Source organism: Mixophyes fleayi, chromosome 7, assembly GCF_038048845.1.
Source record: "Mixophyes fleayi isolate aMixFle1 chromosome 7, aMixFle1.hap1, whole genome shotgun sequence".
NCBI classification, from domain to species: domain Eukaryota; kingdom Metazoa; phylum Chordata; class Amphibia; order Anura; family Limnodynastidae; genus Mixophyes; species Mixophyes fleayi.
The window spans coordinates 132855762-132872813 of record NC_134408.1 but is presented as its reverse complement, the minus strand read 5'-3'; the positions used below and the strand labels follow the sequence as shown (position 1 = coordinate 132872813).

The window sequence follows — 17052 nt, the reverse complement described above, 5'->3', positions numbered from 1 at the left end:
TTGCTTATTCAATTACATATATTTCACCCCCCTCTCACTATGTGCGCTACCCTCCCTCCTTTCTTCCTATGTCTCCAAGCCTCCCTCCCCCCCCGTGCTCCACACTTCCTCGCTCTCTCTCTCCCCTTTCTGTTTCCATCTCCCAAATTCTTTCTGTGTGCTGCAGTGTCTCCCCCCTCTGTGTTGTATCCATCCCCCCACTTCTGTCTCCCCCCCTCTTCTCTGAGTCTCCAACCCCCCTGTGTGTGCTCCATCTCCCCCTCTCTCTGTTTCCATTCTCTCCCCCCTCTCGCTCTCTTTGCCTCCATCCCTCCCCCTCTCTGTCTCCAAACCCCCCATCTTTCTGTGTGATGCAATCCCTCCTCATTCTATAGAAAGCATATTTAAACATTTCAAGGTATGTCTAGTGTGAAAATACAGCTTCCAAGAAGCAAAGGCTGGGAGTCTTCTTATCACTTAAATAAATGTATTTACACCATGAAAAAAAGCTCCCCTCTACGATCAGGTCACGTGACAAGTGTCTGAGAGGGCATGGTCCTGTCCCCTGCTATGAATGCCCAAATTCATGGCGGCATTGCTTGTGGCAGGTGGGGCTTGATGTGAATCGTGTCATTAAGCTCCACCTCCAACATAACCTGGCAAGGTATCTTCTCCCTGAAATTTGGGAGTCTCCCATAAATTCTGGGAGAGTAGTCAAGTATGGTGAAGACCTATAATTTATGCAAAGGCAGAAATCAGAAAGAAAAGTTACTTTCTATCAGCCCCTTAAGGAAACCTCCTGCCACCCCCCCCCCCCCCCCCCCACTCCCAAAGTAAAAATATCAATCAAACAGAAAACCTAGTATAACTCCAAGAAATCTGAAAACAAAACTAAACAAAGCAATAGCAATGTGTTAATATACGAGTGCACAATTTTAACAAACTCCCCTAAACTGTATGAAGTCTACTCAAGTGATGGGGATTGGGTATGTTTAGAATGTAATACTTCATCATCTTCTCCAACTTTATACTCTGCCACTGACTTACTTTTAAGTGATCCAGACAATGCCCTCAAGTTCCCGTAGAATAGAGTTATAAATGTAAAGTATAATTTTTAAATATGAAATGCATAGGGTGTCGTCAAAGAAGATGTGGTTATTAGTAAGAGAGTTATAATGAAAATATTTTAATTGAATTTCAAATGTATATATCTACTAAAGATTGTAGCTATGTAAACACGACTTACGCTTTATAGTCAATTTGGAGCGTTTTGCTCTGGTAATTTTGGATACATTGTATCAAAGGACACAAATTCGTACCACCTGACCAAGAGAAAATCTAGAAGGTTATTTTGGGGGGCGGGGGATAGTTAGTTCTCTGCAAGTTATAGGACAGGTGTTGGCAACTTGTGGCTCTCCAACTTGGCTGCTAGCACATGATGGGAATTATAGGTCTGCAGCAGCTGTTGAGTCAAAGGTTACTAAACTCAGCCTAGAGATTAACTGGGAAAGATGGACGAATCTTGTTCTATTGGTCTTAAAATAAATCTAGATCTGAACAATTAAACTGGATATTTAAAATTGACCATAGCTTCCTCCCCCTTTCCCTGCAAAATAAAAATAATTAAATAAAAATAGAATTCAACAAAGGCAGAACAGGATGTATAAAATGTATTTGGCTTTAGACATTTATTTGTTCTGTACATAAAACATATTTCAGTAGCATGAACATAGTGCAAACAAACTGATCAGGTAAAATTATTAACTGTAGTGCAAAACGAGTATTCAAAATGCAACATTTTTTAACATTAAACTGTGAAATTTGTAAATTGTACAGAGGTATTGAAGGATTTCTATAGATTATATAAACTTGTCACCACATACCACATCGCACTTTTTTTCCCTTTAAAGCACATAAATTCCTCTGTAGCGATTAATGTCCATAAAAAAAGCTTTAGGGCAAACTGCTATCCAGTCTGTCAGCAATTGCTGTATGCACTTATCTAATACAGTGTATGTAGAACTTCCCTGTAATGCACATTCTGCCTCCGTCATAGAGCCAACTGTAGAGAGTCCTCTGGCTAAGGCCGGAGCTCTCCACCACATTACAAACCTCACGTCTTCACTAGTTGGTAAGATGACGTGGCCCTAGACAGAGGCCTGACTGTAGCCCACTGAAGCTTCAGGACAGGTATGTGCTATATACACGTTGTAAGCATTTAGCAGACTGTGCATACAGCCCGTGGGTTCTACTGTTCACGAATCACCCCTTCAAAATCAAAATAAATAATTAGTGATCAGCAAAGGCAACTACCAAAGCAATCTTCACGCTTTTTGCTAGTTACAAACTACCAGAAAGAAGCCCTTTACACAACTGATAACCGTGTGTGAGTGTGAGTGAGAGAGAGAGTGTGTTATTATAAGAAACTGTATTAGATAGGGTATTTATAAAAAAGAAAAAAAAGTCCACTTAACAAATAAGTGTATTTAGCATTTTAGAACTAATAAGCCAGCCTACGCAGAATTGCACTACCTGTGAGCTGAGATCTCGAGTGGGTTCCCAAAAACTGTTTTTGGGGTCCCCTGATAAGTCATTCAACTTTGCAATTTACACATGGACACAAAACAAAATCCCTTGCATATTGCACACTATTCTTGTGCAGGTTATTGGGTCGTAAGTTTAACCCAATTGTGCAAACCCTATGAACGATTTGTTAGCTATATTCGAACGCTAAACACTTTTACCTCAAATACAGCGGGTACCTTCCTGACTTACATGATATTAATAAATATACACACTTAAAAAAACAAAAACATTTTAGATAAAAAAAATAAAAAACAAATTAAATATATTTAAAGTGTGGCGAGTACAGTAAAGAACAATTACCTAAGATCTAGACATTTTTCTTAAATTAAAAAGGACTGCTGACATTACAATGGTTTGTATGGTTACTGTATTAAATACTGACCGATGGTGTGGACACTGAATGTCCTGGGGAAGGTGGCACATAGAATTTGGTTGTGAGCCAGAAAAGATGCTGGAGAATTGGGGGCAACCCCTCACCCAAACCTTACCCATAGATCACATTTAAAAGCAGCTATTGGTGTTTAAGCAAAGGGACTATAAAACCCGTTTAAGGAAAAGTGGGTATACTATTAAAGGTCAGGAAGTGAAGATAAACTGTCCTTAAAGTTGTGGTAAATGTACGTCATATCTCATGAATATACTGCTATGTATTGGTAAACCGGAGATCTAATGTGGGATATTCTTTGTAGATTACGGAGTAAATTTAACTTCATTTGCACCAGAGTACCCCCAATAATTTCAAATTTCATGTCAAAAAAATAAAAAAAAAATAAAAAAAAAAATTAAAAATATATATAAATAAAAAAAAAAAATTCTAATCTTTTTATTTCTAAATCTGGTTTGGAGGGAAGAATTTAAAATACACAACACTCAACAAATACCCAATTGAGAAATTTAAGTTTTGTAATAATTACTCTAAAAGGGTCTGTTCGAGAGCAGACAAAAGTGAACAAAAAATAAAATAAAAGAAAGGCTTCTTCTATTTGTGCAAAATAAAAATGCAGGTACAAATCTGAAATCAGTTCTAAGAGTAGTCGAGCATTGATTCCATGGGCTCCTCGGCACGGCGATACCGAATTGTTGAGAACATAGGGCTTTGTTTTCTGAAGAAGAGGTAGAAGAGAAGTCCGGCGACGAGGATGAACAACGTTAACACTGAAAGTCCAATTGCAACGCCTGCTCCGCTAGATCCTGGAATTAAATCAGAATGAATTACATCCAAGCCCTGACCCGTACAATAAATAAAGAATAGAGAAGCGTTCTAGAGATTAAAGAGAACTTACTCCGGGGAGATTTGCACACGACTCTTCCATGACCAGGCGTACACGGAACTTTATGCCACGTTCCTGTTTCAGGTCGCAACATAGCACATGAGCCAAGTGTGTCCACCTGTGCAGTGCTCCAGTTTGTATACTGCATAGGGGAGCCATTTAGCCATGCGGATTTCTCACCTGTAGAGATGGAGATCATTAGACATTTTAAGATTTGACTGTTTAAGATAATAAAAAGAAAAATTTACTCATCTGACCTGACAGTAAAACGATAGGACACTGAACAGGTCCTTAAATCAGTAGCAATAAAGTGAAACGTATTTTAATTGTCCCTTTTTCCTTTTCCCCATTGTCAATTAGCTGTAATCAGCAAAATTATCTTTACGTAGTAGGAGCGATACAGACTGCTAACGGGGCCGGCTTTACAAGTTTGAAGCTTCTCTCACTTTTTAGCTCTTTTTCCTTGGTAGACCAACACCAGAGACAATGTGGTATATTTATATTACAGTGGTCAGCAGGTAACACTGTAAGATAAGGAGCCGGAATCTTTAGTAATCAGACCCTTTTGTCATCATTGTTCATCTGCTGCTCAACCTCCATAGGTCTGCTGTTTTAAGGTGGGCGGGGATAGAACAAACTGTAGCCAATCAGGTTGAGAATGTTCTCACAGCAGCAGGCGATTAAGCTGTGGGTTTTGAGAGGCAGTTTCCTGTGTGTTAGGGAGGACAGGGCTATATGTGACAGTGGTTATAATACACAAAGCTTCAATGTAACCAATTGATCAATTTGATGAGATTATTGTTTGATTTGTCCATCGTGAAGATACCGGGTTTTTTGGCCCAATGACGACCTGTGGATCTGCCGATTTATTTCACTGGTAGGGAACGGAAACTCTAAAAACCAGCCACCCTGCAGCTTCCAGTCCCAGAATGAATATCTCCTCTCCCCTGGAGTGACTCCTTATATCTAGGGTCTCATTTCCACAGAGCTTTCCACTCTCTCTCAAAAAACCCCTCGGCCTTTCCTTGTTAAACATTGGTCAGTGCTGGACTAGGGGGGGTTGGAGAGGGGAGTGGAGATGAGCTGTCCTTCCACAGAACCTCACCTGCTAGATGGCCTGTCTGGACTAGTCTCATGAAAACAATGGACACTAATTAGTTTCCCCTCTCCAGTATCTTGCAAACTGATCCCTACTCGTAACCCCCGGCTTCCCTTTAAGGACAATGAATAACAACCGCACTGCCACATCAACAATATACATATTTACAATGAGCTACAATGTTCCCTTATCCACATGTAATTAGACAATGCAGTTGTAGTCTGTTGAGCTGACGTACAAAAGCAAGGGCTATAAAAAGTACTTGCTATAATCCACATTATGTGAGAAACGAGGAACAGGGTGGTTACAGTGTTATCAAACTCGTTTCATCACATTTACATTTGATCGTGTTGAATACAGTGCAGTGACATCACTCCGACATTGCTGTACAGAGATCATTAAATAAAATGTGAATGGTTCAAATATTTGACAAAACGAACTGTACTGAATCAGTAAGATGACATTGGTGATTATTTCTAGTTGGCACCATTTGGCTGAAATGTAGAATTCGGTAAAGATAACTTGAGGTACAAAGAATAGGTTAATGCAGGGTTTCCCAAACCCAGTCCTCAGGGCTCCCTAACAGTGCAGGTTTTCTGGATCATATATGACATAATTAGGACCACCTGTGGATCTGTTACAATGTGTCAGTCAGTAATGAATACACCTGTGCTCCAGCAAGGAGATATGGAAAACCTGCACTGTTAGGGAGCCCTGAGGACTGGGTTTGGGAAACCCTGGGTTAATGTATTACTTGAATCTGCCTGAGGTACCTCCTTGGACCACCATGGACTGAAAAACCCAGGTCTCCCTAGGAAGGTATTTTAGTCAAGGCCTTGTGTCAAAAACCAGAACTTGAACAGTCCCAATTGTACCCATTTTTTTTATATACAACTTCTCTCGTTGTCATGATTCCTTTCTCCATATACAATCACTAACTATCCATGATCCTTTGTTGTCCCCTTCTTCCTCTCTCCTTTCCCAATCCCCACCACCCAGTTAACCAACTTTTGTTTTTACTGTTTGTTCTTTTTATTACTGTATTATTGAGCCACTGTAACTGTTGTGTCCATAGAAAATAAAAAGTTAAAAAACAAAACAGAAAAAGTGGGACACATCAGAGCACTAGTCATATTTGTACTACTTGTCATATCTCAAAAAAGAACATTCAGCAACTAATTGGATAAGTTTATATGTTAAAGTTACTTACCATTAGAATTTACACCGAGCCAAACTCGACTGGTGAGAAGTGCGTCAGCCTTTAAATATTTGCTCACAAACGCATTTTCTTCCTCGTCATTTATAGTCAAAAGTGTGGAGGTAGGATCTAGAAGACAAACATTGAACTATAAAGTGGTGGTCCAGACTGGAAAATAGGTGTTATTCCCCATCATAGCAGGCATTTATTATTATTATTATCGTAGATTTGTAAGGCGTCACAGTGTTACGCAGCGCCATACAGTAGGGAAAACAGGACATACATAAAACAGGATAGAAAAAATAAATGGAAACATGAAAACAGAGGGTATGAAGAACCCTGCTCATTAGAGAGCTTACATTCTAAGTGGAAGAGGGCACAGCTGAAACAAGAGGATAAGGTGAACTCTAAAAAAAAAAAAGATAAAGGAATGGGTTTTCAGAGAGCGTCTAAACGTTTGAAGGCTGTGGGAAAGCCTGATTGGACGTGGTAGGGAATTCCATAAGTGGGAAGCAGCACGGGAGAAGTCTTGCAGAAGGCACATTTCATCAGAAAAGCAACTGCATTATAATGCCCATTGTATTCACTTGATCAAACAAACAAGGCAAAACAATAGACCTTCCTCTCCTCCAAAAATCAAATAAATCCCAAAACCCAGGGATGTGCATTTTGTGCCACAAAATTAATTATCCCCATATGTTTATAGAAGACTTTATTTAATCTACAGTTTCCCATCATGTAAACGAACAGGTACGTTGATGACATACCCAAAGTCTTGCACAAATTGCTGGCCTGCTCGCTGGTGTACACAGAGTAGTTGTAAATCTTCATATCAAAACCATAGCAGAAATCCTTCTGATGGATCCAACGTCCGGTTCCAGGTGTTTTGGGACAAACCTCATCTTCTGAATAAGATCTAGATTGCACTGCAAAATAAAAAAAAAATCCTCCATTTAAATTTACATTTTATTTAAAAAACAAAACATGGTCAATAGTACATAGTATAGATATATTTACAAAACTGCAATTGTACAATTCCTGGAAACACCAATGTTTCTTGAAAACACCTGAAACTGCAATAACTGAAGACTATTCAATATGATTAAAAAGTAAGAGAAAAACAAAAGACATTGGCCCTAACCTCCTTGCTAAGGGGCACATGAAAAACTGAATTACCCAAGCTGGCACTAGGGTATAGGTGGAAGGGGCATCTTAGACTGGTGCCTTTTGTGAGTGGTGTTTAGCCCCAAAGTCAAAAAGGAGGAGTCTAAAGTCAAATTGTATAAGCAGAAATACAAATAAAACCTAGCGGTCTGAAAGATTTGGCCTAAATTTACCTTTAAGTCTTAAATAAATGTTTGACAAATGACAAATATCTAATCAATGATTTTTGCTGTGATAGAAACAAGACTTAGGGGTAAGTTTACTAAGCTGCGGGTTTGAAAAAGTGGAGATGTTGCCTATAGCAACCAATCAGATTCTAGTTATTTATTTACTACATTCTACAAAATGACAGCTAGAATCTGATTGGTTGCTATAGGCAACATCTCCTCTTTTTCAAACCCACAGTTTAGTAAACATACCCTCTCAGTGGCCTATTTAGACCCCTTTCTACATCTAGAAGGGCCAGAGCAGTAAGGGTTCAGTTAAAAAAATAAACAAATGGGGAAAACCCCCCTAAAAATTAGAAAAAAACAAAACAAAAAACATTTTTTTAGAAACATTTACCCACTTAGGAATTCGCAGAAAATAAAAACATTATTTTTAAAAGAGATATTCTTTTTAATCGCACTGACTGTATCCTGTATACATTGCTTTGACTGTATTGTTTCATTTTATATTAAAATAAAACCTCATTCATGTATAGGGCAAATTAAAAAAAAATTGCTAAAAATCCTCTGGCAATAGTGCTTTTTTGCAACTTGATAAATCATCCCCTAAATATTCTAACATTTCCCTTAATAACTTACCTATTGCGGCTACAGTCTCACTGTCTATGCCTTAATAAGCAGCACGGCAGTCGCTACTCAAGTTACTAAATACTCAAGGAAACTATGCAAGGTTATCTGTGCAGAATATATTATACATATTTTACCAAACATTTCTTAAAAAAAAAAAATCCTATTTCATGAATTGGATATTTCCAAGTAAATTACGACTTACCTGCAGATGATTTATAGCATAATGCACCGTCAACAGCCTCTGAACAGCTCTTTGAGCGCCAGATTCCCTTTGTATCCATAAATATGCAGTTTCCTAATGGCATGATCTTTTTCAGGTCTGTAGGTGCATAGTTGAATGTGGTACCGTCTGACCATTCAACGCTGGAACCAGTCCCCTATTGGGCAAATAAGAAATTATCTAGCGAATCAATGTCACAAAAGGACCATATTTTTTTTTTTTTTTTTTTTTGTTTTACATAGATCACTCTTGAGAGAAGGAAATAACTGGTCTATTTTAAATAGGATTATGTATCAGAAAGGGACAACTATATCAAGGTTTGAGGGGTTCTAATTGGCACAGGTTTTTCTACAATGAACAAAAGTGAAGACAGACAGTAACAGCAGCACTGACTGTAATGAATATTATCCAATACCTTGGAGTACACAACAATGTGAAACACGAAAGTAAAAGGGGTTATGTCACTTGACAAAACAAAATACAAAAGCAAATAAAATAATAATTTTATTATGTCGTATAATATTTCTTAAATACTCCAGTAGAGAAAATGTAAAGCAATAAGGAAAGTAAGAGAGACACATTTGGCCACTTACATCATTATTCCATAGACCAATCCAAAGTTGAAACCCATCTTGTCGTACAATGCGCTCCAGAAATAAATGCTGATAGAGATCGTGGACGCTGGCCAGGTGACTATCGCTTTGCTTACATTCCCTTACGGCTTCAAACCAAGTAAGCTTCTTCTTCAGAACATGGTATGTGACATTTGAATAAGGTATAGCACTTGGCAATGGCTTCATATATTCTTCAGATGAGACTTTAGGGAAAAGAAAAAATAGGTAGCCCTGTTTATTAGCAAAAACCTCCCACAGAACTACACACAATCAGCTTCAACTGGCTGTACCCAGTGAAAGGAGTCCACCCCGGCCACAACGAGTGCGTTTCCACCTTTTCAGCCTTAGACTTATTCAAAGAGGACAACTGATTTGTGTACAATGGTGCCAGCTCTACACTATCAATCAGAAGTAAATGCAGGGAGGTGCCATAAGCTCTGAATGACCAGACAGGATAATAAGCATTTGTTATTTTAAAGCAATTATTTTACATTTTTGATAGTATATTACACATATATACGCATACGTATGGGCAGTCAGCAGTGTGTTCAATGCCCCATATAAAGGTATCCTGCTGTAATTCAATGCTACATAAAGCTCAACATATCCAAAACAGAGCTTATTATCTTCCTTCCTGCCAGAGTTACCACCTGCCCTCAACTCTCCCTCACTGTCAATAACACCACAATTTCCTCAGTCTCCCAAGCCCGCTGCCTTAGTGTCACACTTGACTCCGCCCTCTGCTTTATTACTCACATCCAGACTCTCTTCCAGTCCTGTCGATTCCACTTCAAAAACATTGCCAGAAAATGCCCTTTTCTTTACATGCTGCCAAAACTCTTATCCATTCTCTCCTCTTGACTATTGCAACCTCCTGCTATCGGGCATTCCTGACACCCAGTGTCGGACTGGGACATGAAGGGCCCACCGGGGGAAATGCAGCGGTAGGGGCCCACTACAATGGGGTGTGGCCAACTGTAAGAGGGGTTGTGGTCAGTCATTAAAGGGGATGGGGTCAGGCCATGGAGGACAACGTATAGCACCTTAGTATGGTCCATAAAGAAAAAGAGGACATTTGCAGTGAGGAGCCGTGAAGGAAAAGACAGAAGAGAAGAAAGAAGTCAATAGGAAAGTAAGTGAAGGGGAGCAAATGCAGCATGGAGGGCACTGTGTGAAACAGGGAAAGGGGAGGGATGAATTGAATACAATCAATCATCATCAGCTATTTGTGTGCTGTCCATTCTTTGTGGTTAGTGTTCTCTCCCCTCATAGTGTACACAGAAAACAAATGCTATACTACAGTACTAGAGATCAACCATTCATCATATGAAAACCACAATATAAGGGTATAGACTAAAAATTAATATATCCATGAAGCACTATGGAGACCACAAAATTATTAGCATAAAAATATATGCACATTTAAAATATTACATAAATCTAATTACACTCTAGACACTGGCAAATAAAAACAGGACTCTAAAAAATGATCTACCCACAAAATGTACACTCAATAATAATCCAATGCCACTACAAAGGACAAAAGCAAAACATTAATATTAAAGCATATAGCAGATGCAATCCTATAAGGACCTAACTGTCTGAATGTGTTTTATTCTGATTAAGATATGCTTCTATAGGGAATAGAGTCCCACAATTGATTGAAAACAAATAAACATGGAACATGATATAAACAGTGAATTTGGTTACTAGTTTATTAGGAATCCATTCATTGGTCAGCTGCAATAGGATCCTTTTATAGAGGCACTGAAGACGTATATTGCAATGAAGCCATTCTAATTTATCTCCCTCCCTCCGAGGTCACACAGTGGAGAGCTCTAGAGAAGTTTGCACGATTTATTACTTACTGATTACACGGACTCACACTGCAGTTAGGATGGCAACTTTATGACTACAGGACGCCTGCAACTACAGCAGAAGGAGTAATCTGAGATCTGTGTCACTGTGAAGCATTTCTGCCTCTCTCTGTCTCAGGAGCAGGAAGTGTTCTCACGTGCTGGCTGTAGGCAGGGATTAGTTTGACAGTCTCCGTTTCATATGTAGACTGACCGCAACTCGGTAATTCTCTGCTCTGCCTCACCAACAAAGAGGGCGGGGTTATCAGGCAACAGGGCCTCCCGGGGGATACCCCGGCTCCCCGGCAGGCCAGTCCGACACTGCTGACACCCATATATCCACACTTCAATCCATCCTAAATGCTGCTGCAAGACTGATTTTCCTCTCTCACCGCTGCACATCTGTTGCACCACTTTGCAAATTCCTACACTGGCTCCCTGTGTCCTCCAGAATCCAATTCAAATTACTCACCCTTACCCACAAAGCCCTCTACAACACTACACCTGCGTACATACCAAATCTCTTATCAAAATACTCTCCCTCCCACCCTCTTAGATCTACCTCTGACCTGCGCCTTGTCTCTGGTAACCACCTCTCACTCCCACCTACAAGAACTTCTCCCGTGCTGTTCCCCACTTATGGAATTCCCTACCACGCCCAATCAGGCTTTCCCACAGCCTTCAAACCCCGTTTTCATGTCTGCATTTATTTTGTTTGCCTTCTATGTCCCTTGTTTTATGTATGTTCTTGTTTTCCCTATTGTACAGCGCAGCGCAGCACTATGGCGCATTACAAACCTATAATTATAATAACTCATCGATTTAACTTGTCACAACTCCTTGGTGACCAAATTCCATATTATTTAAAGTAAAGGGTACATCATTCATACAAATTTGTTGATGGTAGGTAGAAGATAGTTCACTTAGGGTGTAAAATAAAATAAAATAAAATACATCTCGCCCAAATGTTGCTTCTCTTTCTCCCCTATTCCTCATTCCACTTACAGTACCCCAAAAGACACATAAATGCAAGATTTACCCATTTCGATTTTGCAAGCCACGATGGAGTGTTGTTTAAGAAGTCCCAGCTCAAAGTCCTTCGGATTGGGGTAAATATCCCAGAAGCCATCTAGTTTCATAGCTGCATAAAAGCTATTATTTGTCACGGTTGGCCGCCCACCTCTCCAGTTGGAGTATTGTACAAAGGTCTCATCGTGCCATCGAAGCTGTTTTTCTAGAGAAAGAAAACGCCTATCATATTACATGCAGGTTAAAACTTTTTAGGTTAAAATCACTAATTTATTACTTTAAAAATTATTAATTTAATAGGACTGCTTCTCAAATATTAAAAAAATGTAATATAATATATCTTCTGTCCAAAAAACATAATTAGCAACAACCTGAAAGCCAAGAGAGGTAACAACTGGTAGCTACAGGTATATACTACAGTGTTTCTTATGCCAATAAATATGACATTCCTGAATTTGGCACACAGCAATAGGAATCCAGGGGTCTGAGAGTCAATACCACAACCTACAAACATCATTTAATGCGGGACATTGGTGAAATTGGGCTGCTATCCATACCAACCAATCAGAATCTTGCAAACATTTTTCAACCTGCACTAGAATAAAGACAGAAGCTGATTGTTTGCATATGGTAGTGACGGGGAGAGAACTGACGGTGCACAGCTGTAACCTATAGATGGATAAGATATTGATGCCGTTTGTGTCGATAGGGTAATGTGGAGGATGTTGAGATACCACAACAGCACCGGACTTAATGTTGCATGAGTGATTACACCAGAGGGACTGCAGGTGGAGCTGTTCCTAAATGTTTTATAGTGCTGTCACTCTGTATTATAGTAATGTACTCTATAGTACATGGACTATTCTAATTTCTTCTCATGTTGATGTTACAAGTAAGATGTGTTCTGTCCATATGCTGAAATAACCGTACAGTTTAATATAAAGTTATTATTCCACAAAGAACTTCCCAGTGTGTGCCTATGGACATTGTATGAAAGAAACGCAATCAGCAACAGAGGAGGTGTGTGACCAAGCATCCAATTTAGCCACCAACATGTCTGGTTAAATTGCACAGTGACCCCGTCACTTACAACTGAAGCAAAGCCGCAGGATAGGCCTGTGTGTGGCCAGCTTTATGCAGATGGATTACTGTAATCATTTACTTCCAGAAAACACATCTTGCCAAAAATGACTTCATATGTAATGTATATAGAATACTTTATATACAATATACACTGTAGAGGGGAAGGTGATTGTTTATTAAATTTTAACAATTTTTTTCCATGCACCAGTTTTGAGAATCGTCTCAGTAGGTGATGGGGACCACAGACTCAAATGAGACACATGTCAGGCTCATTGTGTTAACAAACAACACACCAATATTTGAATCTTCCTTCAGAGATGTTTCCTGCCTTTCAAAGGGCAAAGGCCACCGCTTAATATCAGGTGACCTTCAGTGGCCCGATCACATTGTTACATCGGGGGTGTAAGTACAGATGTGGCAGTGGGAGATTGTTGCCCCACTTTGTGTTAGTAAACATTCACAAACTATCCCTACAACATAGTGGTTTAAAATAAATAGTGTTATCTACACTGAAATGCTGAATTGTGTCTGAAAATTTGGGGTTATAGAAAATAAAAAAAATAAAAAATCATCCAATATTTTTTCCAAACATTTTCTCATTGATGGACTGAAATGCATCATATTACTCATACTTCTAGATATCATACAAGACTTACCATTTCCATCATGAATCATTCCCAACCAAACCCATTTGGCCAGGTCAATGTATGGCTGTAGATGATTGAAGACAAATGTATTCTCATCCTCATGTCTGATGCTCAGGGCATAAGCATCCGGATCTGCAAGACAATGCAGTCACTTGTATAGTGAGTAATGAGGAGGAAAATGTAATATACTGGGTGATTCAAAAGTCGCAGTACACCCTTTTATTTCAAAAACTCTACAGGAATTGGGCCGATTGGCCGATTTCAAGATGGCGCCCATGTTTGGTACATACCGTAAAAGATAGACCACGTCACCCATACCTTACTGGAGTATTCAGGTTTCCCAATTTCCTGTAGTTTTTGAAATAAAAGGGTGTACTGCGACTTTTGAATCACCCTGTATTTGTTATCTTAATGCAGTCACACATAAATCTTATATTGGAAAGAAAAAACCCACCATAACTGCCATTTACCATGAAAGCATCATGCAAACACCATTAGTCACAGCCATTAAGCTCACACACGGTGATCCTGTAGTTTGATATGACCACTGGATGAATGAACAGTGAGCAAGTCAATCTGGTTGCACAATAGGCTTCCTCACTTCTGATTAAATAATGATTTCACAAACATGGCAACTTTGTTGTGTCATAGTTTTACCACTTTCTCCAACATAGCTGAACTCATTTTCCACCAGCCATGGAAAGCGTACACTAGATACAAGGGTCCTCTACATGTAAAGCTTCAGTATCAGAGGTATGAAAATGTGACTTTATTATTCTACATAATAAAGAAATGTTTCTATGTCCAGATTTGTACAATGAAGGGCTTGACTGCAACACATCTGATTAGCGAGCGCTGTAAACAAAATAATTCTGGCCTTTATAGCTCCAAGCCCAGTCTTCTGTAGCCTAGCTGCATTATAATAAATCCACACAAGGTGTTTTGGCACCAAAGTGGGATACCAAATCATGCCAATCCCTCAAGTCCTCCATACCCAAGAGATGTAACCGCAGGCTGGCCTGAATACCAATGTTCTGGGGTTTCATTTTTGCCGGTTTCTTTCAAAGGTCTTAAATTAATGTAACATTAATTAGTATTGGTAAAGCAGAATATTCTCTTTGCACCCTTAGCAGCTGCCTGTACGGCCGATCCTTCATCACGGCCCTGATCCGTCTACAGAAAGTCAGGTGACAACGTTTCACTATTCTAACCTTAGAGATACTTATCTAAAACGCAGTGAAAATTATCTGAAACTGAATGTAATGTTTTTTTCAGACTAGAAAAGCCTGGCAGGGGGAAGCCATTTTGCTCTATGTTCCTCCATTTTGGTTGGGATGATTAAGTGTGTACATCACAACTCCCCCTCCCTCTCCCCCAAACACACAGAGTGGAAGAAAACCCCAGTGATAACGTACGGAGGGACTGGCAGACTGTGGGTTGCCACCGTTTATGGGCTAACAGGAAGGCGTAGCAATTGTTTTGGTAAGGAATCCACACGGTGTCTTGAACCCTGTGAGGACAGGCAATGGTGTTACCAGGTGGCTTCTTCTTGGGTTCGTCTGAAAGATATATACATGGTCATTTTATCTAAATGATTAGTGTTAAATAAAGATATTCATATTGTACTAATGTTTTAAGGCAAATAAAAAACACATAATATACTTTAGGGATTAGTTTATGATTGGTAAAGAGGTTGATGGGGCACATTCAGGAACATCAAACTAATGTTACCTCAGGATTATATTTATGCATGCATCCCTTTAAATTCATACTTGTCAACTTATTTTTCTCCTCTGCAGGAGGAGAGGCGAAGTACTGAGTGGGGCAGGGTGACGAGTTTGTTGCGAATGACGCTATTCTCAACAAAGCGCATCATGAAGGCCTACTTCCATAGGAAAGATGCGGGAGAATTGCCAAGTATGTATAAAGTGTACCCCTCACCTACACACAGTGGAGGAAGCCATTTTGTGGGCTGAGCCAAGACTCCGTCTGCTAGTTCTTCTCACTAGTGAATGGAGAAGGCTGTGTTTTCATGAATACTGGTACACAAAATGGCTGCCTTCACAGGTACACTTTACAAGAAGACACTAACTTTGTCTACTTAAGGGGCTGTCCTATAGCAGGCTAAAGTTAAACATAGAAGTCCAAGGCTTGGAAAATGTGTCCCTATAAAGCGTCATCCCCAGCAATAAACTTATTGTTTTGAATGTCTACCAGCTGCATAATGTAATTTCTCTAGTTCTGCACGGTATATACGGTAGTCTTCAAACAAAGTGGAGTATTTACAGTACAGGAGCATTATATCATGACCATTTTGCTGTACCTTCACCTACATGAAATTACATATGGTGAGCACAGCACGCCTTTGTCCCCTCTATACATTGCAACACTATAGAAGTTTATTTCTGTTTAAACATGATCCTGGAGTGAGTTTAATTCAGATGTATCTACACAGAAGAAACAAAAAGTACTGTTGCAGAAATATGAAAATGAGGACCCTAAGGTCCCTTCCTGAGATGGACAAAGGCCGGACCTCAACCTAGACATTAGTCAATCATATAATATTATAAAAATACTGAACTTTCAGTGTCCAAAATATATTAACATTACAGAACATTCTCCTTTTATTTTTTACTCCCACAAACAAACAGGTTATTAAAAATCTAGAAGAAGGGTAAGAAAGGGGGACAAAATGGGGTGTTGGCCCCATAACAATTTTTCCCATGGGCTCCGCCCACTGTCACATGATAAGTGACAGATCATTTCATTAAACCTCTCGTGCGTACTGGAGGGCTCATGCAACCATACACAATAATGATGAAAGTGACGATCAGGGCATCTTCCATACATAATTGGTAGACATTACTTCACCCATGAGAGGAGCTGCTCATGATAATTCACCTGTATAGAGGAGTGGCTTGGCTTTTCAGTCTCACACAACCAGACAACAGAGAATCCCCAGAAAACACTCTACATAAAATCTTACTTGGTGGTTCATGACAAATTGCTCCAGGTAATTCCACATCACAGCTCTCCGTTCTCCATGTGCCATCAGCAGCCATGAAAACACAATCCCCATCCTCCTGATATTCTTCCGACCACCGGTTTAGTGTAACCGGATTCCCATCCTGCCATCTGTAGTGGGTCCCGTCCTGACATTTTGATACATTGACAAGGTGAGACACAATGAATGGATGAAAACAAATAACGGCACAACTGAGAATAAAACCCAACACTTACATCCTTGCTAGAGAGCCCGATCCACATTGGATGAGCCACTTGACCAACGGTGACTGTGAGAAAGGAGAACTGGTATTGGTCGGTTATACTGACCAGTTCCATATTTTTACTTTTGCACTCTGACAAAGCTGTGTACCAGGTCATGTTACTTTGAAGGAATTTGTACTTCTTCCCTTGATACTCAAGGTCTTCTGGTACTACTGTCTGCACTGGTGTCTGATCTGAAATGAATTCATGAATAAAGAAACATAAGAGTTATAAATAATGAT

The 17052-nt window shown here is 39.5% G+C and overlaps 1 protein-coding gene across 1 annotated transcript in view; it reads right to left on the bottom strand.

Moving 5' to 3' along the window:
* Positions 1–1643: 1643 nt before the first annotated feature.
* LY75 (lymphocyte antigen 75) overlaps positions 1644–17052 on the bottom strand; it is a 62217-nt gene continuing 46808 nt past the window's right edge. Inside the window, exons 25-35 of the mRNA XM_075180782.1 lie at positions 16784–17004; positions 16530–16695; positions 14959–15102; positions 13553–13675; positions 11824–12018; positions 8908–9131; positions 8297–8471; positions 6901–7059; positions 6146–6262; positions 3849–4016; positions 1644–3756 (exon numbers count right to left, since the gene is read on the bottom strand). Coding sequence (XP_075036883.1) covers positions 3590–3756; positions 3849–4016; positions 6146–6262; positions 6901–7059; positions 8297–8471; positions 8908–9131; positions 11824–12018; positions 13553–13675; positions 14959–15102; positions 16530–16695; positions 16784–17004 — 1859 coding nt within the window. The 3' untranslated portion in view covers positions 1644–3589. The remainder of the gene's footprint in view (positions 3757–3848; positions 4017–6145; positions 6263–6900; positions 7060–8296; positions 8472–8907; positions 9132–11823; positions 12019–13552; positions 13676–14958; positions 15103–16529; positions 16696–16783; positions 17005–17052) is intronic.